The sequence below is a fragment of the Pelodiscus sinensis genome, chromosome 2 (assembly GCF_052426305.1).
Source record: "Pelodiscus sinensis isolate ZL-2025 chromosome 2, ASM5242630v1, whole genome shotgun sequence".
Taxonomy (NCBI): domain Eukaryota; kingdom Metazoa; phylum Chordata; order Testudines; family Trionychidae; genus Pelodiscus; species Pelodiscus sinensis.
Window position 1 is genome coordinate 262,368,798 of NC_143053.1, and position 26,212 is coordinate 262,395,009.

General features: G+C 49.4%; 1 protein-coding gene across 1 annotated transcript; it reads right to left on the reverse strand.

Annotated features, from left to right (window-relative positions):
* Window positions 1-2,457: 2,457 nt before the first annotated feature.
* LOC142824171 (uncharacterized protein F54H12.2-like) lies at window positions 2,458-10,745 on the reverse strand. The gene is made up of 4 exons (XM_089776036.1): window positions 10,682-10,745; window positions 6,754-7,203; window positions 5,927-6,479; window positions 2,458-2,695 (listed from the first exon to the last, which is right to left on the reverse strand). The coding sequence occupies exons 1-4, from the start codon at window positions 10,743-10,745 to the stop codon at window positions 2,458-2,460; spliced, it is 1,305 nt and encodes a 434-aa protein (XP_089632162.1).
* Window positions 10,746-26,212: the final 15,467 nt, after the last annotated feature.

Sequence of the window (26,212 nt, forward strand, 5' to 3'; positions counted from 1 at the left end):
GGGTGTCGGAGGGGTTTTGCTCGGGAGGCTTCAGGCAGGCTGCTGAAGTGCTCTGTGGGACTGGTTTGTGGCCTGTTTGGAGAGGTCACCAGTCTGGGGGCTGTAAGGAGCCCCGGATTTGAGCAATTCGCCCTGAGCGGACGCCCTCAGCTGTGCCCAGACACGGCCCGGTCCGTCACAGTCGGTTCAAAGCACATCGGCCGTCATCATGACTGTTCGTCGGGTGCGTCGGGCTTAGTTAAGGTTTTTCTTTTTAGTTTAGGCTTGGGTTTAGGCCCCCATCGCCTGTCCCGAAGTACATCCAAGAGGATTCGGGGTTCGTGTGGAAGGCTCAATTCAGCATACTGGATTCCAGTCATCTTCAAGGGATCTCCTGGCTGTTCCTCTCCTGAGGCCCGGAAGGACCAAAGGATTGAGGTTGCCAGCAACACTACCCAATTGTCCTCCCTGCGCCTGGACTATGTTTAATAATCTGTAGTGTGCATCTTTTAACCGTTCTTGCTTGTTTGTTGCTATGTTAATATAGTTTGTGGTTTACATTTTACTGAAAAGTCTCAGTATTTCTTTATGCGCCACAAACCAATGACCACTTACAAAGGACCCCCCCGCTGATAGAGTAAAGAATTTGTTGTCCACAGTTTGTAACCCTGTTAAATTTAAGTGGCTAATTGGCATCTCACATCATTTCTTACAGTTACCAGAGTAACACAATAACCAACACAAGAATGAACTGAAACACAGAAATCTTTTTATTTACAAGGGGATGGGGGGAGACCTTCAACTGGGACAGGGAGGGGGGCAGTTACTGGGACGGGTGGCCCCTGTGAGCACTTCTCCAGGGGCGGACCTGCACACGCTGGGCAGACCGTGTCAGGGCAGGCTGCACGGGGAGGTGGGCAGGAGCACGGGCAGGAGCTGGGATAGGAGCAGAGGCAGGGGCAGGAGCTGGGAGAGGAGCAGGGATAGGAGGGGGCATGGGCTGTGCTCCGGGAGGGATGGCGGGGGCATGGGGTCCGGCCATGCCATAGTGGATGGCGTGCACTAAATGTGCCGTGAGCATGTCCATAGAGGTGCACATCCCTCGGCACTCAGAGAGGAAGGCAGCCCAGCCCTCCTGCCACCACTGCACCCGCTCTGCAATGGATGCATTCACATGGTGCCGCAGAAGCTGGTCCCGGTGTCGCAGCCTGCGCCTCCGGGGTTGGCCTGCTGGGGGTGCCACTGCTGCCGGACTGGAGGGTCTTGTGCTTGGTCCCGCTGCAGGGAAGAGAAGAAAGGACGGGTCGGTCAGGCAGGCCGGCCACTGTCCCCACACCTCATGCCCTCCACCCCTGAGCCCAGGTGACCCCACAGAAGTGTGGCTTGGGCCCACTCGGTTCCCCTCCTGCCCCCGTGTTGTATGTTTGCAAGGAGGACCGCCCCTGGAGTAGGGTCCTCCTCCACTATTGTGAGCACTGGTCTGTGTGTGGAGGGCAGGAGGGTGCTTGTGCTGCGTTCACCTGTGGAACTCCCTGCTGGTGGAGACTGTGAAAAGCTTTGGGCTAATCACTGGTGTTTGACAGGGAGCGAGATGCATCCCCACACAGTGCCTGGGAGCACATCTGGCAGAGGTGGTCTGGGCTCTCAGATCCCAAGGCGTGAGATATCTCCTGGACGGAACCAAAAGAGTGACTGGGTGGGGAGTTGTCCCATCGTTGCAGCAAAACTCAGGGGCCCTTCTCCCTCCCACTATCCCTCCCACAAGCCCAGTAGCCCAGGGACATGTGTGGCCACGGTGGGGACTTCCCTCGGGGAGGCAGCCAAGGCACCGGGAGCAGGTGAGGGGCTCAGTGGGGGCCACGCTCACAGGGCTGTGATGCTGCGGTTTACCCAGGAGCAGCTGGCTGTGCCTCACAACCAGGCATGGGACAGTGTTGCTGTTCTCCGTGCTGCACCCGTGCGGAGGTGCGGGCTCTGGGCTGAGTCCCTGGGGCCCTGGCCGGTTCCAGCCGGCATCCACCCTTCCCCCTGGTCCCGCCACATGTGTGTGAGCAGCACGGTCCCAGGCGTGCCCTGCAGCTGCCTGCCGCGGCCACGTGCCGCTCGGTCACCAGGCTGCACGTGGTTGCACGTGCTGCTTGCTGCCTAATGCTACACAGCGTGCAGCTCACGTGGCCTGAGTGACATGCTCTCCCCGTCCCCCCTCCGGGCACCTGGCTCCCCCCCCTCCCCCGCACCACCCACCCTTTGGGAGTGCAAACTGCAAAGACTCACCAGTGGGTTCCTCCCTGGCCTCGGCCTCAGAGGAGCTGCTGGAGGGGACCTGCTGGGTGGTGGCAACGCTGGCCTCCTCTTCACCCAACGCGCTGCCGCTCTCCTCTCCCTCCCACGCCTCGGTGGGTCGGATGATGGGGGGCCGCTTGCAGGTGTCCACCGGCACTGGCGGGCCTTGCGGGGCTGGCTGGCCCAGAAAGGCATTCATCCGCTCGTAGTACGGGCAGGCGTCTGGTTCTGCCCCCTGCCCTTGCTGGCCTGCACGTACTCCAGCCACAGCTCATTGACCTTGGAGCGGACCTGCTCACAATTCCGGGCCGGGTGTCCCTGCTGCGCCAGGTTGTTGGCCAGGCACCGGTAGATATCCACGTTCCGGCGTCTGGAGTGCAGGTCATGGAGACCCTCCTCCTCCTGCCAGAGGTCCAGGAGATTCTTCAGCTCCCTGGAGGTCCAGGATGGGGCCCGGCGTTTACGGCCCCTGGGGGCCTCCTGAGCTGGGGGTGCAGGTGGCTCACCACCTGGAGCTGCCATGGCTGACTTCTGAGGCTGGCTGGGCAGGACAGGGGCACCGTGGCAAACCTCAGGCCGCACGTGTGAGGCACACTCCTGCCACGTACGCCCAGGAGCCTCCGAGCTCTTTAAGAGCTCGGGTTACCAGGAAGTCCAGGGCTCCTACGGGTTCTCGCGCCGTCCAAACCGCTTTTTTCCGTTTCTTGTGCTTTTCCAGAAAAAGCTGTGTACACTGGCCCTTTTCCGGAAAAGCTTTTCCAGAAAAAGGACTTTTGCCCAAGCAGTAGCAGCGTAGCGTTTCCGGAAAAGCAGCTGATTTTGTACAGTAGAGTGTCATTGCTTTTCCAGAAATTCAAGGGGCCAGTGTAGACAGCTCACAGCTTATTCTGAAAAGCAGCTGATTTTGTACAGTAGAGCGTCGTTGCTTTTCCAGAAATTCAAGGGGCCAGTGTAGACAGCTCACAGCTTATTCTGAAAAGCAGCTGATTTTCCGGAATAAGTGGCCAGGTGTAGACACAGCCCTAGTCAGTCACAAATTCCCTTATCTTTGTCACAGTTTGCCTTGTAGACTCCTCACTCAGGTTCTCATGTGCCTTTGTACTGTAAACTGACTTCTAGAACTACTGATGTGAACAGAAACGTCTCCGAGTATTTCTGCTGAGACTTTGCTATGTTAAAGAAAACAATCAACAACTAAACTGTCTCAACATACTGTATAAAGGATCCTGAACCTGTCTCTCAGGGCTGCTGCTGCTCTCACTCTGGTAGCTGTCAGCCTGCATGCATAACAAAGTTTTCCTTTTGGATTTCTCTTCTGCCTCACTGGTTTGACCTCCAGTCTCGGACCCTTCTGGGGACTCTGTACCCCAGGAGAGCAAAATTTCCCCAACAGCATGAAAGTACAGTAAACTTCCGATAATCCGGCACCTTTGGGACCCACGGGGTGCCGGATTATCAGATATGCTGGACTATCAGAAGGGGGGCCTATGAGGGGTCTCGGGTGGGGAGGGGTGCCACTCCAGACCCCTCATAGCCCCTCCTTCCGATAATCTGGCTTTGCCCCAGGCATCCCTGATTCAGCCGCTGCAGAAACTGACCAGCAGTGGCTGAATAAGAGATGCCTGGGGCAGAGCAGCTGGAGTGCCTCCGGGTTGGTCGGGGTAGCACCGACCCTTGGCGCGGCGAAACCAACCAGGCAGCACCCCAGCTGCCCTTGGGGACACCTGGGGCAGAGCAGCTGGGGTGCTGCTGGGTTGGTCCCACAGCGCCTCTCCTCGGCGCCACGGAACCAACCCAGCAGCACCCCAGCTGCTCTACCCAGGCGTCCCCAAGTCAGCCGCTGCTGAAATTGACCAGTGGCTGACTCAGGGAAGCCCGGGGCAGAGCAGCTCTGCTTCGGACTTCCCCGATTCAACCACTGGTCAGTTTTAGCAGCGGCTGAATAGGGGAAGCCCGGGGCAGAGCAGCTCCAATGGTCCAGTTGCAGAGCACTTCCGGGTTCCTGATGGTGCCGGACCATCAGGAGTGCTGGACCGTCAGATGCCGGACCAATGGAGTTTTACTGTAAAAGGTATCATGCTTAACGCCGGAAACAGCAAAAACATTAATTTCGAAAGTTTAAAAGAACTAGTCAGGGCTTACCCCACGGGAAACACTCCAAAAGCAGCTGGGGATAGTGAGGGTAAAAAAACACTGGTTGATAGAAACAAGGATTCTAAAAAAAACCAAAAGGTCATTTACGACAAAAGTGTCCTCGAGGAGGATTTTAAAACCTGGCTGTATGGGTACTGATTATGATGCAAAGTCCGTTTTGCTTTGTTCACCCCTTTTCCTGTCTGCTTTGAGGGCCTTCGAGCTCTGGAAAAACCTTTTTTATAAAGCAGTTGTTCGAAAATGGGGACAAACTGCTGTCGTGCATGCCTGAAAATATTGTATGGTATTATAGCTGCTGGCAACCGCTGTATAAAGAGCTGCTGCAAAAATTTCCACGGGTAACATTTATGGAGGACATTCTTCAAAGAACCGGCCTAGCCGACTACGAGAAGGCAAGACTTTACAAAAGGGTCCTGCAAAGATACCTGCTGTTGAACAGGCATGGGGAAGCGGAAAAGACTAAAATAAGTCTTTCTCCCCGAGCCCATGAAAGAAACACCAGAGGAAAAACCTCCTCCCGAAGCCCCTGGAAGCCCCACGGACTTTGTGGCTCAGGACGTGTTGGAGGGGGTAAATCCTCGCTATAAAAAAAAGCTGAAATATTTTTATGTAAACTCAAGCAGCATAAAGACATTGCCTCTTGGACCGCCGACGGGGGCTTTGTGTACCAGGGGACGGCTGTGGCCAGGTCTCACATGCTCAGCTTAGGGGGGCAACAGGCTCTTATTCTTTCGCTAACAAGAGGGCTCCTAGGGGGTGGAAGGCTTTTATGAAAGCCTTGGCGGAGCTAAATGCCCCAACCTCCATTGTGGGGCATGTTACCAATAAAGAATATTTAGATAGTCTTAAAGTGGAGTTAGAGCCAGGAGCAACCTCTTTTTACCAGCCCTCCGCTAAAAAGCAGAAAATCGCTTGGTTAAAGGTGTAAAATAAAAATCTCAACCATGATTCAGTTTTATTTTAGTGTTTTATTAATGCGCCTCTTTAAAATCACGACAAGACAAACATGTCTGAACGTGCCAAAACATGTTCGACACAGGCTTGGGACCCCGCAGTGTTTTTCCTTTTAAAAAACGCGTCACCATGCGGTCGTTTGCCGGTAAATCGTTAGACTACACTTTCAAAATCTGATCAAAAGGTAAACCCCAAGCACGTTGCTTTAAAAAACATATACAATGATATCCGCAGATCACAGCTAACGGGTCCTGTAATTGTCTCTGCTGAAACACAATACGACTAGCGTTCCGGTTTAAGAAAGCCATAATAGAGTTAGGGAAAAAACAATTGTCTGTGGAAAACCGTAAGAATCAAAAAACTCCCCATCCCCCCGCCTTGGTAAGTAAAGGGCCAGCCAGTGTTCCCCAGGCAAGTGATAGGGGTGCATGTTAACGATCAGCCCTACAGGCCTTTCAGCCACACGCCCCTCCGGGAGCATGTCGCTAGGGAAAATATCTAAAAATAAAGGGTCTTTCAATAAAAAGCATATTCTTTGGCCTGTGTTCATCGTTACTTATAGTCAAACAGGACGTTTCTCCTGTGGTTCACCTCTAGCACGTTGTCGAACACGCCGTACACTATCATGTTAATAGTGTAGTCCAGCACCGTAGCAAACCGATTCTCCGCTCTCAGGTTGCCAGTTTGAATCTGGGAATAGTGGTCCGGGGTCAGGTCAAAAGCAAAGAGCGTGTAACCCCGGGCAAACTCGTTACGGTCTATTATAAGCACTAGGTCTTTTCCATGTTTCCCCGACGCCTGCACTAACTGCATGTACTCCCTCACGCAGTTTCCGTTCTCAAAATCAGGCTGCAGAGGTTTAGCCGGCACCTGTTCGCCGTCCACATATAAGGCCACAAAATTAATGTTCTGATGTTTAAAGTTAAAGGGGTTTTTAACGTAATTGCCGCTAGAGGCGTCGTTATCTACAAAGCTGATCATGAGCTGCTCGGGAAGCTGTGCCAAAAAGAGATTTTCCTGGTTACTGATGCGACTGTCGGCCAGTATGCTAAACACCTTTAGGCCCACGCGGTCCATCGGATATGTAGCATTGGCGGTCATGAGCGCCTCTGCGTGCCCCAAGCGAACCCCCAGTGTCATTTTTACCCACTTTACAAACAGGGCCGCTGAAATAACATGTGCTTTATAATTGTCCATCGCGTTTTGGCTCATGAGGCAAAACGCATCTTTGCTATGCATGAATTTACTTTTTAAGTCCACACCGTTCAGCAAAAGCTTTTCTTGAAAAAACAAGATGCTGTGCAGAACCCCCAGCAAATCCAGCTTTCTGCTGTTGCTGGTTAGTTTGGCCCTGCGCACAAAGCCATCGTTTCGCACACCCACCAGGGCAGTGCTTTCGTGGAGCCCCAATGTGTCTTTCTGAACCTCCTCCCTCTCCCCCTGCAGAAAACTGCATCTTGAGAGTGCCGTGGCTGTAGTTCAAAATGAACTCTATCATGGCTCTGTAAGGGTAACAGTCGTTGCTATGGCTAATCAGCCGGTTGCCCAGCGTGACATCCAACTGGTTGAAAAGGGTGTCGATGGGGTAATTTGCCAGTGCCACAGGCTTGTTATCTTCGAGGTCTGAACCATCTGCTTTTACCACCCAACAATACGCGTGCAGCAGGGTGTTGTTAAAATCCAAGTAATGATCTCCGTGTCCAGAAATAAAAAATTCTAGGGGGGCGTTCACCATTAAAGTGGACAGGAGCGGAATCTCCACGTAGTTACTGTTCTCAATGCTGGTTCGTGTGGGGGCTATTTCAAAGAGATCCAACTCCAACTTGGCGCATTCTTCAGACCCGCAATGGATAAAAGACATTTTAAAATATATCCCTTTTACCGCGGGGGCCGGGGCTCTGTCTCTTCTTAGGACGAGTTTTAGTTCTGGGGGCGCCGCGTCTCCCCGTTGCCTTTTTTATTTTAACAGGCCTGAGGGGCCCTGTGAACGGGAGGCGCGTCGCGGTTCTTTTGCGCCTCATCACCGCTAACCCCGAGCCTTCCTGGGGCCCGATTTTGTTTATGACAGTGCTGGTCACATTGCTCACCACGTCCTTGGTTATGTTTTTGGTGGCTGTTTTCATGTGGTGTTTAATTATTTCAAAGCCTCTTCTCAACGGCTTTTCTAAAAAGACTACGGAAGACCCCGCCTAAACCGGCCCAGTACATAACGGGTAATCCGTGATACCCCGGCAGGGCATAACCCGCCTGGGCTTTACAGTAGTTTCTATACATGGCGGGGTCCCCATTGCTTTTTGCACTCCTCATTCCTCCGTTTTCCTGGGTCGCAGGTGTAGTTTATCGATCACCTTTCCAAAACTTAATGAAACGTTTTTATTTTGATCCATCTTTATTTCGATGGTTGACGATCCCAATGTGGTGCTTGCTCACAGGCACATAATGTGGCTTGTCATAGGTAAGGATAATAAATTCGTTATTGCGGCCCTGGATGGAGACACAGCGCAACAGCGGCACGTAGTGGAGTCCCACTAACTGATGTTCCACTATGTCCGTATACACGTGTAGCCCAAGGTCCAGCGTGTTTCAGCAGCAGCCCTGGGAACTACAAGTTGTGGACTACAAACTGCGGCATGTTGGAAGAACTTCCTGGTTCCTGCCAGGATGTGCCCTCTGCCCCCGGCAGGGTCTCAGCAAGGACTGTGCTAGAAGCAGCACACAGGCTGCATGCTGAGAGAAGGTGTCACATTACCGAATTGGAGGGAAGCAGCCAGATCGCTGCTGCACCCCTAGGTGGGGGTGTTGGCCCCAGAAATCTGTATGAAAGGGAGCCATGTGGGGTATTGAAGGGGAGCTTGTTGTTTTCTGATCCTGTGTACACTGTTTATGTGAGTATATAATGTCTGTGTGTGTAGATCTGTAATCTGTGTGGAAACTGAAGATTTCCCTGCATGTGGTTAAGCATTGGGCAGGGCCGAGCCTGTGGAGCCTGTGGACATGCTAATTACCTGTGGAACAATGGCTCTCAATGGTCCAAGGACACACCCAAAGAATGGGGGCTGTCCTGAGAGCAGCCAGCAGGGAACACAGAGAGGCTGAGGACCAGGTGACCTGCTACATACTAGAAGAGGCCAGGAAGGAGGTATAAAGAGGCCATGTGGTCGATGCCATTTTGTTCTCAGCTCAGCACTTCATCCCAGAGGCAGCACTGCAGGGATTGAAGAGCCCGGAAGACCTGTGAACCCATCCTGATCGTAGGATGTGCAATAAGAACTTTTAAACCAGCAGCTGCAACATCTCTGCTAGAGCCTGCGTCGAGAACTGGGAGATTCGGTGCATGTAACGTACTGTACTTTAATAACCTTACTCTCAGGCTTTTCTTTCTTGTAATAATAAACCTTTAGATATAGATTCTAAAGGATTGGCCCAGCGTGATTTGTGGGTAAGGTCCAGAGGGTAAATTGACCAGGGATCTGTGGCTGGTTTCTTGGAACCGGACAGAACTTGTTCGGGGTAGGTGGGATTGGGTGCTAGGACCCCCCACCTGTGTATAGGCCCGGGGCCATCTGGGGCACGGATATTGCTGGGGTGTCGGAGGGGTTTTGCTCGGGAGGCTTCAGACAGGCAGCTGAAGCGCTCTGTGGGACTGGTTTGTGGCCTGTGTGGAGAGGTCGCCAGTCAGGGGGACTGTAAGGAGCCCCGGATTTGAGCAACTCGCCCTGAGCGGACGCCCTTAGTTGTGCCCAGACACGGCCCGGTCCGTCACAGAAGGGGCTGCTGAACTGTTTTCCCGTTCTATGTTTTTTACAGAATAAAGCCTGTTCCTGGTGGTTTGTCAGAGTGGGTCTGGTCTGAGGTGCACTCACACACACACAACGCAGAGCACACCAAGCAGCCTCAGGCCTAGCCCCCCACAGTGGTGTAAGGAGTCACAAGTTTCCCCTATGCTGAATAACCTCCCACTGGGCTAGCCAACAGGAGGGGTTACACACGTAAAAAGAGTTAACCCTCCCCGTGATGTAAGCGGGATGCGGTGCCACCTTGCAAGGCCAGTTCGGAATCACTCCCAAGAGCGCCGCCAATTCCCCTGGGCGGAAAAATAAGATGTTCTGCTGGTGGCTTTTAACCAGACCCGCCTGGTTACCGGGTTGTAAACAAGATGTGAGGTCTGGTTCTCAGTCTGGTCGTTAACGGTCTCATTGAGGTCCTCTACTAAATGTTGAACGGAGGAATGATAACCAGGCTGCATTGTGAGACGCTGGATTTCATTTTCCGAGGCTATCGTAAATGGGATCTCATAAGAGAGGGTGTTCCACGAATGACAATAATGTATTTTGGATAAAGCGACTTCCCAGCAGCCGTTCGAATTTAAAGACTTGGCCAGATGTATTGTAAAAGTGGAACTAGTGTTCTGTGGAAAAACTGTGGCAGAGGCGTTCCTGGGTAAGGTAATGTAAATGTCCCCTTCGGCCATCTTTTTCCCCCGTATTAAAGGTCTAGTACGTGAGCCGCTTTAAGCCAGCTGTTGAATTTATCAGGCCACCCTTTCCATTTCACCAAAAAAGGTTGGTTTCTACCCTGGCCATTTTTTGCTAGAATTTTTTCTATCCTGTAAATGCGGTCCTGGTTAGGGCTGACTTTTTGTAATTCTTCAGGATAAAAAGACCCTCTTACTTTTTCTTCTCCGTAATCTTTTAACGCGTACACCGGTCTTGGCCCACGCGATAAAATGCCGCTTACGATAAATATCTCATCCGTAAAGGTCTGCTCGTAGCCGTTTTCAAAATACCCCTTTGTTTTAGAGACCCTCACGTGGTCTCCTTTCTTAAAAGCGCCTTCACTGTCTTCATTTTAAAACTATCCCTGTAAATTGTTTTCCACGCGCTCAGCGCGTTAGCAGGTGTCACATCAATGGAACCCCTTTTTATGGTCCTGTGATAACTTCTGTTGCACCCATCTATGAAGGCTTGTAACACGTCAATGTACCAAAAGGTGTTATGGGCGTTAAAATACCTCCACATCTTGGATTTCAGGGTTTTGTTAAATCTCTCCACCACCCTGGCCTTGACTTCGCTAGTGGTAACAAAGTGGTGTACTCCATGCTGTTTTAGTAAAGTCTTTAAAGCCCAGTTTAAAAACACTTTCCCTCTATCTGTCTGTAATTTTTGAGGAACGCGCCCTTGTTTAAAAACCGTTTTAAATGCCTTAGCTCCTTCAGCCCCGGTTTTGTTCTTTAGCGATACCACCCAGACATGTTTATCACCGTTAAAATATGTTTATCATGTTTATCACCAGAATATTAAAATATATTTACGGTCATCGTTGTGCCCGGCGTAGGGCATCATGTCAACCATATCCGCTTGCCATTGCACGTCCATGTCGGACACCACGGTTTTATTTCTTTTAAATGTAATTCTTGCCAGCTTGTGTAAAGCGTAAGCATCTTGGTCCGTGAGCCAGTCGGCGACCTGCTTTTTACTTAAAGTATTGTGATGCCTTTTAGCGGCTTGATATGGGGCGCCACGCCCCCAAAACTACCAGCTTCCCTGGAGCTGTGTCTACACTGGGCCACTTATTCCAGAAAAGCAGCCGCTTTTCCGGAATAAACTGCGAGCTGTCTACACTGGCCCTTGAATTTCCGGAAAAGCAACGGCGCTCTACTGTGCAAAATCAGCCGCTATTCCGGAAAAGCTACGCTGCTCCCGCTCGGGCATAAGTCCTTATTCCAGAACACTGTTCCGGAAAAGGTCCAGTGTAGACAGCCCAGTAGTCTTTTCCGGAAAAAAGCCCCGAAAATGACGATCGGGAAAAGCGCATCTACATTGGCCACGGACGCTTTTCCGGAAAAAGGGCTTTTCCGGAAAAGCATCCTGCCAATGTAGACGCTCTTTTTCCGGAAATACTTATAATGGAAACTATTCTGTTTTAAGCATTTCCGGAAATTCATGCCAGTGTAGACACAGCCTGGGAGAATAATAAACCGCTTTTAGCCCTGCGGCCATGACTAACCACAGCCCTTCGCTTACTTTAATAAGCACGTATACGCCGGTGCAATACTTGTGTTTTTTGCTTTATTGAATACGGAGGCATGAGTTTAAAACAGCTTTCTTTTGTTTTATTGAATACATAAACATTTTGGCTTCTAGTCCTACAAACCTACACATTGTGCTTTAATCAAAAGACAGCTTTTTGGGGGGCCCGCATAGCCCCGCGGCATGACACGTAAAGAATGTCGGGGTAAATTCTGCTAATCCTTCCGCACGCCGAGTGGCCCACCTTTATCATCACCTTCTCTGCCAAGTATATCAGATACATCAAATTCAAATGGGAAATTGCTAAGCTATTATCTGTGGTTTGTAACCTATCCTTTAAATCGACTTCCGTACCTAATGACTGGAAGGTAGCCAACGTGACACCAATATTTAAAAAGGGCTCTAGAGGTGATCCTGGCAATTACAGACCGGTAAGTCTAACTTCAGTACCGGAGAAATTAGTCAAAACAATAGTAAAGAAAAAAATTGTGAAGCATGTAGAAGAACATAATTTGTTGGACAAAAGTCAACATGGCTTCTGTAAAGGGAAATCCTGTCTTACTAATCTGTTAGGGTATGTCTACACTACAACGTTAGTTCGAACTAACTTAGTTCGAATTATTTAATTCGAACTAAGCTAATTCGAACTAACGGATCCAGACTAAAAAACTAGTTCGAATTAGCGTTTTGCTAATTCGAACTAGCATGTCCACATTAAGTGGAGCCTGAACCGGGCTTAAGGATGGACGGAAGCAGTGCCGGCAGGGCATCAGAGGAGGACTTAGAGCGTTGAGATGCTGTCTCAGGCTAGCCGAGGGCTGCTCTTAAAGGGACCTGACCCCCACCCCGGACAGACAGTTCTCAGGGGTGCCCCGCTTGCAAAGCAGTCCTGGCTTGGAGTGCCTGGAGTGCCCACACTGGGCACATCACACCACTCGGCCATCAGCCCGGCTGCACTTGCCTCAGGCTGCCATCTGGGGAGAGGGGGCAATTGGGGGGCTGCAGGAGAGCTTCCACCCCCAGAAGCCCGCAGCGCCAGCCCAGTCCTTCCCATCGGGGGCTCGTACCCATTCCTCCCTCACCTCCTTCCACTTACCCCTCCCTAGCCCCTCTTCTTGATGTACAAAATAAAGATAACGTGTCTTCCAACATTGAATCTGTCTTTATTGAACAAAACTGGGGGAGACTGGGAAAAGGAGGTGGGAGAGGGGAAGAGAGAGGCTGGGAGAGAGGAGGGCAACTAACATGATGAGGGCTTTGGAACAGGTCCCATATGAAGAGAGGCTAAAGAGACTGGGACTTTTCAGCTTAGAAAAGAGGAGACAGATGGGGGACAGGATAGAGGTCTCTAAAAGCAGGAGTTGGGTAGAGAGGGTGCATACAGAAAAGTTCTTCAGTAGTTCCCATACTAGAAGGACTAGAGGACACCAAAGGAAAGGAATGGTTAGCAGGCTTCAAACTAGTAACAGAAAGTTGTTCTTCACAAAGCAAAGAGTCAACCTGTGGAACTCCTTGCTGCAGGAGGCTGTGAAGGCTAGAACTAGAACAGAGTTTACAGAGAAGTGAGATCAAGTCATGGAGGTTGGGTTCATGGAGTGCTATTAGCCAGGGGGTAGGAGTGGTGTCCCTGCCCAAAGTTTGTGGAAGGCTAGAGAGGGATGGCACAAGACAAATGGCTTGGTCACTGTCTTCGGTCCATCCCCTCCAGGGTCCCTAGGGTTGGCCGCTGTCGGCAGACAGGCTACGGGGCTAGATGGACCTTTGGTCTGACCCAGTACGGCCATTCTAAGCTCAGGGCTCAGGGTCGGGGGTCTCAGTGGACAACCTTGATTTTCATGCACACCTGCTCCTGCGTGGCCAGGCTGGCAGCTCTCCTGCCCTAGACGGCCACTTTCCTGTGCCTAGTGCAGAGATCGTGGACGAGGTCCACGATGTCTGCACTAGCCCAGGAAGGTGCCCGCCTCTTGCGGTCCCAGGCAAGCTCCCGGGAGCCGCCAGCCTGATCCCGGGAAGAGGGGGTGGGCTGGGGGACATCGTGTGGGTGGCTCTGTGCTGTGCCAGGTGCAGGGTCGGCGGGCTGGGTGCTGGCAGGCTTGCACCTGGCACGGGCACCGTAGCCAGCCCGTGCCCCTTTAAGGCGTCCGGGGCCGGGAGGGGGGCAATAGAGTTTCCCTGGTGTTGGACAGAGTGGCCACCAGGGAAAGCTGGGGAGGGCTAGCCTCCCACTAGTTCGAATTAAGGGGCTACACAGCCCTTAATTCGAACTAGTAAGTTCGAACTAGGCTTAATCCTCGTAAAATGAGGTTTTCCTAGTTCGAACTAAGCGCTCCGCTAGTTCGATTTAAATTCGAACTAGCGGAGCGCTAGTGTAGCGCCTAGGAATATTAGTTCGAACTAACGTCTGTTAGTTCGAACTAACATTGTAGTGTAGACATACCCAAAGTTAATTCGAACTAATGTCTTTTAGTTCGAATTAACTTTGTAGTGTAGACATACCCTTAGTCTATAAGGTGTCACAGGACTTCTCATTGCTTAAAGACAAAAGATTGTTTAACAGTGGCTCATCAAGAAGATGCGGGTAACACCCTCCATGTCTCCCATTCATACATTTGAAACTCACAAAGTATTCCCCACTCCATATCTCTAATTTTACACACACCAATGATACATACAACAGAGTAAGATAAACAGAACTAGGAGATCATGACATGAAGATTGAGGGTTACACAAAACAATTCGCTCAAAGCACCTTTGAGTTATGTAAATTCATGTCCATAAGTCCATTTCAAAAAGCATGGTGGGAGGGTATATCACACATAGCTTACCCATTCACTGGTCACAGGAGACTATAACTTTGACTCCAGCATGAACAGCAGTTCGTTCCCCACCCCGATGATTCACTCACCACTAACTCATCCGCCACAGTCACCTTTGCTGATGACCCAGTGGAGGATGATGATGACTTACATCAGTTTCATCTAGATGATCCATTCCCAGCTTCTCAGTTGTCCTTGTTTCCTGATGAGGTGGTCTTCTTTTCCTCCTACCCACCAGCAGATGACCTGAAACTATTTCAGGACTTGTTTAAAAGGGTCACACATGCACAGGACATCACTTTGCACAAAGTTCAAGGAAAAACAGCATAAGCTACTGCAAATACTGCAACCCACCTTCTACTTCAAAATTGCTCTACCAATTGATACCGCCATAGTGGAACCATCCCAATCCATATGGCAACCAGCCTCTATTTCCACTACTAATAGAAGGGTGAATAGAAAATATTTTGTACCAGCAAAGGGGATGGATTTTCTTGTCTCCTACACCCCAGCCAAATTCCCCAGTCATGGATACGGTTCACCATTGTTCCAGATAACCGCAATTCAGATCTACTCCCCAAGAGAAAGAGCATAAAAGGGTGGATTTCTTTGGACAAAAGGTCTACTCCTCAGCAATTCAGGATTTCAAACTATACTGCCTTCCGGTGTTCCCTCTAAGCTGTGCAGCAGCACAGTCCCATGGGTGATTAATCAGCCCCGCCCAGTCAGAGGCTCAGGGCTCCCTGCACAGAGCTAATTGACTGAGCAGGGCTGATTAATCAGCTGTGGGGCTATGTTGCTGCACAGCTTAAAAGGAACACTGCAGCCCTCCTCGCTAACTGCGATCATACCAACTGCACAAGGTTACAGGACCTCATTAGTGATCTCCTGGAACAGAAAAGACCACAACTCCAATCAATCATGCAGGAGTGGGGGACATTGGAGCCCTCATGGCGGAGCTGCCTTACACGGTCTTCTCCACAGTTAAAATTCTGTTATGGACACACCCTACATTTTTACCAAAGATAGTCTCCTCCTTCCATATCAATGAGCCAATTTACTTACCCACATTCTATCTGAAACTTCAAAAGTCTATTAGGGAATGAATATTACACACTCTGGGTGTGCATCAAGCAGTGTCTTCTACCTAGACAGGACAAGACAATTCAGAATATCAAATACACTTTTTATTTCTACCTCTGGTCCCTCTAAGGGAACAGACGTCTATTCTCAGTGAATAGCAAAGTATCAAATTACATCAACTCCTGCGATGAGCTTCACAAGTGCCCACCTGAGAGGGTCACTGCCCATTCCACATGAGCAATGGCAACATCTACTGCCTTTCTTCACAATGTGCCCCTTGTTGACATCTGCAGGGTGCCTACCTGTTCCTCCCGTCATACTTCCATGCAAAACTATGCACTGCAGTAGAGACCAATTCCATCTATCTCTGTGGGCGTAGCTGTCCTTGCCACTTCTCAGACACGACTCCAAAGCCCGCTTCTGCCAAATGCAGATACTGCTCTTTAGTCACCTCAGTGGAGCACCCCCGGGAACACTATTCAAAGGAGAAGTTACTCACCTTGTGCAGTGATGATGGTTCTTTGAGATGTGAGTCCCTGTAGGTGCTGCACTACCCTCCCTTCCTCACGTCTCAGCTAGCCTTAGGGAACAGCACCCAGGAGCAACTGCTGACCTAATGCCCTGCCTGAACTGGTTCCGGGTGGCCTTATATGCAAGATACCATCCAATCAGTGTGCCCACTGTCTGTCTTTTGAAAATCAGATTGCTATTTCGTTGTGATTTTGCTGTGTAGATGCTCTTTCTAAAGAAGTTTTTCCAGATCTCTTCTGGAAAAGCTTATTCTGAAAGAAGCTTGCGGTCTAGACATTGCCTAAGAGATTGGGGAAAAAACAAGCAAATGAATGACTGTATCCTTTGGTATATCTGGTTGTGACAATTTTCTTCCACTATTTGATCTGAGGAAGTGGGTCTGGCCCACGAAAGCTCATCACCTAATAAACCATCTTGTTAGTCTTTAAAGTGCTACATAGTCCTGTTTTTTTGTTTTATATATATATAGGCATTGGAAAAGGTTCAGAAAAGGGCAACAAAAATGATGAAGGGTTTGGAATGGGTCCTATATTAAGAGCGATTAAAAAGACTGAAGCTGGTGTGATGGGACAGGCCATTGCATAGTTCTCAGGACTTTCTGAGCTCAGTGGGAAAGCAGTTGAGAAGTAAGGTGTGGCCAGAGCAGACAGAGCAGACAGCTGTGGGAGGCCTCCTGGGGGCCAATGGGATTAGATTTTGGCAATGCAGCATCTACACCACCCTAACCTCATTCATGCACTGTAAGGAATTGCATTACTGCTCAGGAAACAGGCTTCTACTTCAGGGCCCCTTAAGGGTAGTGTGGCTGCTTGGTAGCATGGATGCATCACTAAGATAATCGACTGTGGGGGAACTGCTTTAGGTATAACGTCCTAATGCAGATCAGACCTGCCATGTACTCCAGGACAAGCCTTCAAGATGGATTAGAGTTTGTATGTATAACAGCATGTTAAACTGTAGGAACGGTTTCCCAAAGACTTGATTTCTGTTAATGTGTATTTCAGAGGCGAGCTCCACATAGAAGAGATTTGGGAGCCTCGAAAAGCATGTATGTCCTTGTAGTGGGTTGAAGTGTATTGATCAGCCACCCACTGATCCCGAGGGGGACACCCCCTCATTCCCTGGGGCATCCCTGATGGACTACAGTCCTTCTCCACAGTTTGGTGTGTGGACTTTGCTTTGGTTTGTTTGGGGGAAGAAATGTTTGACATTTGGTGAAGTCAAGTCCATTAGGCGAAGGAAGGAAAAGGGGGATTTTTGTTAGGGAATGTGGCACGAAGAGAAGGTGGGGAAGCACTGGAGCTGGTTACCTAGAGAAGTGGTGGAATCTCCATCCCCAGAGGTCAGTAAGGTGCAGTTCCACAAGTGCTTGGCTGTGTTGATTTAGTTGGGCTTGGTCCTGGTAAATTCATAAACCCTTCTGGGAATATGGCTGTAAAACTGAAATCAAGTAAACCATTAAGCACCTATTTTACAGCTTATCTAAAGCTGAAGATATGAGGCAAACCTGAAAGTAAAACTAAACACAAAAGATAAAATGTTTCCTTTCAAGGACAGTAATTTTGTACATTGTCTGCTGTTCGGTACACTCGTAATCTTACAGTCAATACTCCTGGTAAATCAGTAAACTTTTCTGGGAATGTAACTGTGAAAGAGAAAACTGTGAAAGAGAAAATAAGGATCTTTCCTGCAGCTTACCTAGAGGGGAAAGATAGGAGCTACCCTGTGAAAGTAATAGTGATGGATTAGACAAAGACACACCTGCAAGTAAAACTAAAGATTCAAGATACACTAATGTCTTTCAAAGCCAGTAATGCTGAACATTGCAAATAGCTATTTCGGAATAGGTGCTATTCCTCATATAATGAGGTTTACAGATTTCGAAATAAGTCATCCACTATTTCAAAATTCTTTTGAAATAGCAGTTTGGCTGTGTAGATTCTAGCAAAGTTATTTCAAAGTAACTTTGCTGTGTAGACAAATCGTAAGTGACCAAGATTACTGGTCCCTAGCAACTCTTCAGCTACCCTGAGATTTCCAGCTTGGCTGGAGACAGACATGGGTTGAAGCTATGCAGGAGGTTCTCCTATTGGTGGGATGACACGAGGGGAGGAGGTACAGAGTGATCCCAATAAATGGTTAGGATATGGGTGGGGGTGCAGACAACCCAGCATGCAAGGGGGCACGGGCAGGATTCAGCTAGCCCTTGGCTTGTGAGGCGGTGGGGGGACAGGGCAGAGCCAGAGTCCTGCTTTATGCCCACAGATTTCACCTGACACAAAACACAAAAGCCAGGAAATCATAACTGAAGACACCTACATGGACATGCTCTCTTCTTCTTCACCAAAGGCACCTTCTTTACTACTCGGATTGGTAGTTGTCCATTGTGGAGAACTTCCAGAGGGCAATGGTGACATGCTTCTGAAGGAGAATGGGGGGCCTCGTGTGCATGTCCCGTCACCTCAGGGCAGAGGCAAGCCACTCGCACAGCTTGAGGAAGGTATCCTCCTTCATTATTAGTGGTTCACAATCCTGCTGGAAAGGCATAGCAAGTTCCCCAGAGGACTGTTTTGGGACCGGTTCTGTTCAATATCTTCATCAACGATTTAGATATTGGTATAGAAATTATGCTTATTAAGTTTGCAGATGATACCAAGCTGGGAGGGGTTGCGACTAGTCTGGAGGATAGGGTCATAATTCAAAATAATCTGGACAAATTGGAGAAATGGTCTGAGGTAAATAGGATGAAGTTTAAGTGACGAGGAGTCCTGTGGCACCTTCTAGACTAACTGAAGTGTAGGAGCATAAGCTTTCGTGGGCAAAGACCCACTTCGTCAGATGCATGTAGTGGAAATTCCAGAGGCAGGTATAAATATGCAGGCCAGGATCAGGCTGGGGATGACGAGGTGGATTCAATCAAGGAGGATGAGGCCCACTACTAGTAGCTGATCTGGAGGTGTGAATTCCAAGAGAGGAGAAGCTGCTTTTGTAGTTAGTGAGCCAATAGATTTCCACTCCATACGGCTAAATGCAGAGCCTTGCTTGGTGTCAAGTATCAGAGGGTAGCCGTGTTAAGTCTAAATCTGCAAAAGCGGATGAAGTTTAATAAAGAGAAATGCAAAGTGCTCCACTTAGGAAGGAACAATCAGTTTCTCACATACAGAATGGGAAGCGACTGTCTAGGAAGGAGCATGGCGGAAAGGGATCTAGGGGTTATAGTGGACCACAAGCTAAATATGAGTCAGCAGTGTGATGCTGTTGCAAAGAAAGCAAACACGATTCTACCAAGAGCTCAGACACCCCCTCTTGCTATGTTTTCTGTGTTTCTATGTCTCCTTCTGCAGGTGGTGAGGATCATCAATTCCTGATGCGCAGGATCTTCCACCTCAGGGACCCGGACCCCATCGTGTCCGGATTTGGTACCCTTGGATTCCCAAACTATGGAGGAGTAATCCATGGGACCTATATTCCGATAGGTGCAACACAGCACTGAGCTGCCCAATATATAAACAGAAAGGTCTACTTCTCCATGTTGCCGAAGGCCCGGGTAGATCACCAGGGGCAGTTTTCAGACATTTTTGTAGGGTGATCAGACCAGACACACAATGCCCACATATTTAGGAACTCTAACCTCTATCATAGTCTGTAGGCTGGAACATCCTTCGCCCAGTAATATTTTGCGCTTGAGGACATGCAGATGCTGATTTGCATCCTGGGCAACACAGCCTACCCACTGATGCCATGGCTCATGAAGCCCTACACCTGGACTCGAGCACAGAACAATTTAATGCCCACCTGAACCGGGATCACATGCGGTGGAATGCGCCTTCGGGTGTCTCAAGGCCGGGTTCAGGTACCTGCTGAGAAGCCTCGATGTGGTGGAGCGCAACATCCCCGAGGTGGTGTCAGCATGTTGCATGCTCCACAAGCTCATGGAGAAAAAGGGGGAGGCCTACCTTCCATTGCGCGGGACAGAGGATGGTGGTGAGGGGAGGCTTTTGGGACAGCCCTGGACACCTGCCATTGGCCAGGGCCATCAGGCCAGAGTGCTCATCTGGGAGGCTGTCAAGGCTAAATCCCCACTCTGGAACAATGAATGCAGAAGCGGGGGTCAGCAAAAGTACCCCAAAACCCTTTCATTCCAGGCCTTGGTATAAAGATTCCCTCCAAAATCTTATAAACCTAGATTTTGGGGGATAAAATCCACTGCCACCACCCAAGTAATGGTAAGCAAACCAGGGGAGAGATCACTTGGGAAATCTCAGCCCTAAAGTAAAATCAGGACACAAAAAAATTAACCATAGAACAATAGAGCTGGAAGAGACCTTAAAAGGTCATCAAGTCCAGCCCCCTGCTCTAGGCAGGACCAATCCCAACTAAATCAACCCAGCCAGGGCTTTGTCAAGCTGAGATTAAACACCACGAGGCTATGTCTACACTACAGTGCTAATTCGAACTAACTTAGTTCGAATTAGTTAATTCGAACTAAGCTAATTCGAATTAGTGCATCCAGACTTAAAAACTAGTTCGAATTAGCGTTTTGCTAATTCGAACTAGCATGTCTACACTGAGTGGACCCTGAACCGAGGTTAAGGAGGGCTGGAAGCAGTGCCGGCAGGGCATCAGATGAGGACTTAGAGCGTGGAGCTGCTGTCTCAGGCTAGCCAAGGGCTGTGCTTAAAGGGACCCGACCCCCACCCTGGACAGACAGTTCTCAGGGGTTCCCCGCTTGCAAAGCAGTCCTGGCTTGGAGTAAGCTGAGTGCCCACACTCAGCACATCACAGCACTCGGCCATCAGACTGGCTGCACTTGCCGAAGGCTGCCATCCGGGGAGGGGCAATCGGAGGGCTGCAGGAGAGCTTCCACCCTGAGCAGCCCGCAGAGACACTCCAGTCCTCCCCACTGGGGGCTCGTACCCCATTCCTCCCTCACTTCTTTCCACTTACCCCTCCCTAGCCCCCTTCCTGATGTACAAAATAAAGGACACGTGTGTTCAAAAATAGAAACTCTCTTTATTGAACAGAACTCAGGGAGACTGGGAAAAGGAGGCGGGAGAGGGTAAGAGAGAGGGTGAGAGAGGGGAGGGCAAATAAAATGATCAGGGGGTTGGAACAGGTCCCATATGAAGAGAGGCTAAAGAGACTGGGACTTTTCAGCTTAGAAAATAGGACACGGAGGGGGGATATGATAGAGGTCTATAAAAGCACCCAACTCCTTCAGCCTCTCCTCATAGGTCATATGCTCCAGCCCCCTAATCATTTTGGTCGCCCTCCGCTGGACCCTCTCCAATGCATGCACATCCTTTTTGTAGTAGGGGGCCCAGAACTGGACACAATACTCCAGATGAGGCCTCACCAGAACCGAATAAAGGGGAATAATCACATCTCTGGACCTGCTGGCAATGCTCCTCTTAATGCAACTTAATATGCCATTAGCCTTCTTGGCTACAAGGACACACTGTTGACTCATCTCCAGCTTCTCATCCACTGTAACCCCCAGGTCCTTTTCTGCAGAACTACTACTTAGCTGGTTGGTCCCCAGCCTGAAGCAATGCTTGGGATTCTTCCGTCCCAAGTGCAGGACTCTACATTTGTCCCTGTTGAACCTCATCAGATTTCTTGTGGCCCAATCCTCCAATTTGTCTAAGTCACACAGCACCCTATCTCTGCCCTCAGGTGTATCTACCTCTCCCTCTAGCAAACTTGCCGAGGGTGCAATCCATCCGCTCATCCAGATCATTAAAAAAGATATTGAACAAAACCAGTCCTAGAACCTAACCTTGGGGAACTCTGCTAGAAACCGACTGCCATCCTGACATCGAGCCGTTGATCACTACCCTCTGGGCCTGGCCTTCTATCCATCTCTCTATCCATCTTACCGTCCATTTATCCAATCCACATTCCCTTAACTTGCTGGCAAGAATATTGTGGGAGACCGTATCAAAAGCCTTGCTAAAGTCAAGGTATATCACATCCACTGACTTTCCCACGTCCACACAGCCAGTTACTTCATCATAGAAGTTAATCAGATTGGTCAGGCACAACTTTTCCTTTGTGAATCCATGCTGACTATTCCTAATCACTTTCCTCTCCTCCAAGTGCCTCAAAATGGATTCCTTAAGGATCCCTTCCATGATTTTTCCACGAACCGAGGTAAGACTGACCGGCCTATAGTTCCCTGGATCGTCCTTCTTCCCTTTTTTGAAGATGGGACGTTGTTAAGGGCCCAAAAGCAAACAATTCCGCTGTGTAGGAAAGATAGAAAATATGGCAAAAGACCAGCTTGGCTTAACCAGGAGACCTTGCATGATCTCAAAATAAAAAAGGAGTCATATAAAAAATGGAAACTAGGACAACTAACAAAGGATGAATATAGGCAAGCAACACGGGAATGCAGGGGCAAGATTAGAAAGGCAAAGGCACAAAATGAGCTCAAACTAGCTACAGGCATAAAGGGAAACAAGAAGACCTTTTATAAATACATTAAAAGCAAGAGGAAGACCAAGGACAGGGTAGGCCCGCTGCTTAGTGAGGAGGGAGAAGCAGTAACAGGAAACTTGGAAATGGCGGAGATGCTCAATGACTTCTTTGTTTCGGTCTTCACCGAGAAGTCTGGAGGTGTGCCTAACGTAGTGAATACAAGCAGAGAGAGGGTAAGTTTAGAAGATAGGATACACAAAGAACAAGTTAAAAATCACTTAGGAAAGTTAGATGTCAGCAAGTCACCAGGTCCTGATGAAATGCATCCCAGGATACTCAAGGAGCTGATAGAGGAGGTATCTGAGCCTTTAGCTATGATCTTTGAAAAATCATGGCAGACAGGGGAGATTCCAGAAGACTGGAAAAGGGCAAATATTGTGCCCATCTATAAAAAGGGGAATAAGAACAACCCAGGTGTCATGATTATGAGGGTTAGCCAGCAGCCTGGGGATTAAGGGGTTAACTACACCTAGCCAGGTGGAGTGGCCAATAGGAATGTAGGTGGGACTTTTCAAACTGGGACAAAGGAATTTGGGTTTTTTTCTCTTCTCCCTTTTGTCTCTCTGAGAGCTCTCTGCAGCTACAGAGAGGGACAAGCATGTCTCTCTCTCTCTCCAAGACATCATTCTTCATTTTCTGTAAGTAGGGTAAAGTTTAGGTAGTTTCGTTAGGTTTTATTGTGTTATGGATTGGGTATGGGATCTGATGTCTGGCACTGCTTAAAAGATGTTTTGGCTTTTCTTTGTAACTAAGTTCTAGGCCCATGGAGTTTCTCCATGAGTATATTTTGTTACCTTCCTCTCTAGTCATTATACTTGCAACCAGAATATTGTTGTAATAATAAAAGTTCTTTCTTTTCTTTTATTAACCTGGCAGTGGTTAATGGTGTGCCCTGATTTTTGTTTTAGGGGGAAGATTTCCCAAATGGTCTTTCCCCTGGTTTCTTTAGCAACATTTGGGTGGTGGCAGCGGAAGTTTTATTCCCAAGATCTAGGTTTTTAAGAACTTGGGGGAAGTTTTATACCAAAGCCTGGTAGATAAGGCTTTGGGGTACACTTGCCGGCCCCCACTTCTGCATTTATCATGCCAGAGTGGGGAAGGAGCCATGACACCAGGAAACTACAGACCGGTCAGTTTAACGTCTGTCCCAGGGAAAATAATGGAGCAGGTAATTAAGGAAATCATATGCAAACTCTTGGAAGGTAATAAAGTGATAGGGAATAGCCAGCATGGGTTTGTGAAGAACAAGTCATGCCAAACTAATCTGATAGCTTTCTTTGATAGGATAACGAGCCTTGTGGATAAGGGAGAAGCGGTGGATGTCATATACCTAGACTTTAGTAAGGCATTTGATACGGTCTCGCATGATATTCTTATTGATAAACTAGGCAAATATAACTTAGAGAGGGCCACGATAAGGTGGGTGCATAATTGGCTGGATAACCGTATTCAGAGAGTTGTTGTTAACGGTTCTGAATCCTGCTGGAAAGGGATAACAAGTGGAGTTCCTCAAGGGTCTGTTTTGGGACCCATACTGTTCAATATCTTCATCAATGATGTAGATATTGGGATAGAGAGTACGCTTATTAAGTTTGCAGATGATACCAAACTGGTGGGTTAGGCCTCAGCTGGAGTACTGTGTCCAGTTCTGGGTGCCACATTTCAAGAAAGATGTGGAGAAACTGGAAAGGGTACAGAGAAGAGCGACAAGAATGATTAAAGGTTTAGAGAACATGACCTATGAAGCCAGGCTTCATGAACTGGGCTTGTTTAGTTTGGAAAAAAGAAGATTAAGGGGGGACATGATAGCGGTTTTCAAATATCTAAAAGGGTGTCACAAGGAGGAAGGAGAAAATTTGTTCCTCTTGGTTTCTGAGGACAGGACAAGGAGTAATGGGCTTAAAGTGCAGCAGGGGAGGTTTAGATTGGACATTAGGAAAAAATTCCTAACTGTCAGGGTGGTTAAAAATTGGAATAAATTGCCAAGGGAGGTGGTGGAATCTCCCTCTCTGGAGATATTTAAGAACAGGTTAGATAGACATCTGTCAGGGATGGTGTAGACGGAGCTTGGTCCTGCCTTGAGGGTGGGGGGCTGGACTCGATGACCTCTTGAGGTCCCTTCCAGTCCTATTATTCTATGATTTGCCCTTTTCCAGTCATCTGGGATTTCTCCTGATCTCCACGACTTTTCAAAGATAATGGCCAAAGGCTCCTCAATGACATTTGCCAACTCCCTCAGTACTCTCGGCTGCATTAAGTCCGGACCCATGGGTTTGCATATGTTGAGCTTTTCTAAATAGTTCCTAATCTGTTCTTTACCCACCAAGGGCTGTCCATCTTCATCCCATCTTGCGTCACTTAGCACATTAGTTCAGGAGCGCACCTTGTCCGTGAAGACAGAGGCAAAGAAAGCATTGAGTACTTCAGCTTCCCCCACGTCATCTGTCACTAGGTTACCTCTTTCATTTAGTAGGGGCCGCACACCCTCTCTGATCACCTTCTTATTATTAACATGCCTGTAGAAACCTTTCTTGTTATCCTTCACATCCTTAGCCAATCACACTTCCATCTGCGCTTTCGCCTTCCTGATAACCCCCCGGCATTCTCGAGCTATACCTTTAAACTCCTCCCTGGTCATTTGTCCAAGTTTCCACTTTTTGTAAGCTTCCTTTTTGTGCTTAAGTTCACCAAGGATTTCCCCTGTAAGCCAATTTGGTCCCCTACCATGTTTGCCTCTCTTGCTACGCGTTGGGATGGTTTCTTTCTGTGCCTTCAATAAGGGTTCTTTAAAATATTGCCAGCTGCCCTGGATTCCTTTCCCCTTCATGTTAACATCCCAGGGGATTCTGCCCATCAGATCTCTGAGGGTATGTCTACACTAAAGTGCTAATTCGAACTAACTTAGTTCGAATTAGTTAATTTGAACTCAGCTAATTCGAACTAGACTTAAAAACTAATTTGAATTAGTTTTTTGCTAATTCGAACTACCACGTCCACAATGATTGGATGCAGAGGAGCATTTTAGGGCAGCTGAAACCGGTTCTGGCAGGGCATCAGGTCAGTAGTTGCTTTGTGTTGCTGCTGTCTGAAGCTATCTGAGGCTCGTGCTTAAAGGGACCCCCCTGGACAGCCGGTTCTCAGCTTTTCCGCTTGCTTGCCTACCTCGCCGAGAGACAGCAAAGCGTTTGTCTCTGCACCCGTCTGTGTCGGTGGTTCCCTTTGGGGACGCCGCCACAGGTGGCAACATGAAGCCTGAGTTCACCCTGCAACTTCTGGGGCAGTTTATGGACTAGCTGCTGCAAGCCTGCCAGCAATGGCTGGAGGCTGGCTGGCACCACCTGGTGCACGTCAGCCCCCTGCCTCTCCACCTGGCTGCCCTGGGGGCTGTGGAGGAGCCGCAGCAACGCCCAGACACCAGCGTGCCCCGCCGCATCTGGAGTCTGGACACCAGCAGCAACTGATGGGACCGGTAGTGGACCCAGAACTTCAGGATGAGGAGGGACACCTTCCTGGAGCTCTGCGAATGGCTCGCCCCTGCTCTGCGCAGAAGGGACAATCGCATGAGGCCCGCCATCCCCCTCCAGAAGCGTGTGGCCATCGCCCTCTGGAAGCTCTCCACACCGGACAGCTACCGATCCGTCGGGAACCGGTTCGGCGTGGGGAGATCCACCGTCGGAGTGGTGCTCATGCAGGTACGGCACTCACCGGCCACTGGGCCGGGGGTGAGGGGCCTGCAAGGAGAGGATGGGCCACCCCAGGTTAAACGGGGGTATGGAGGAGAGGAGGCGAAAGTGCCCCGCACCGGAGGGGCCGATCTCTCCCAGCTGTACTACACGCCGCCCGGGGGGGTTGCTTCTGGGAGTAGGACGCAGGGCACTGCCAGGGCATGAACACTCCCAGCAA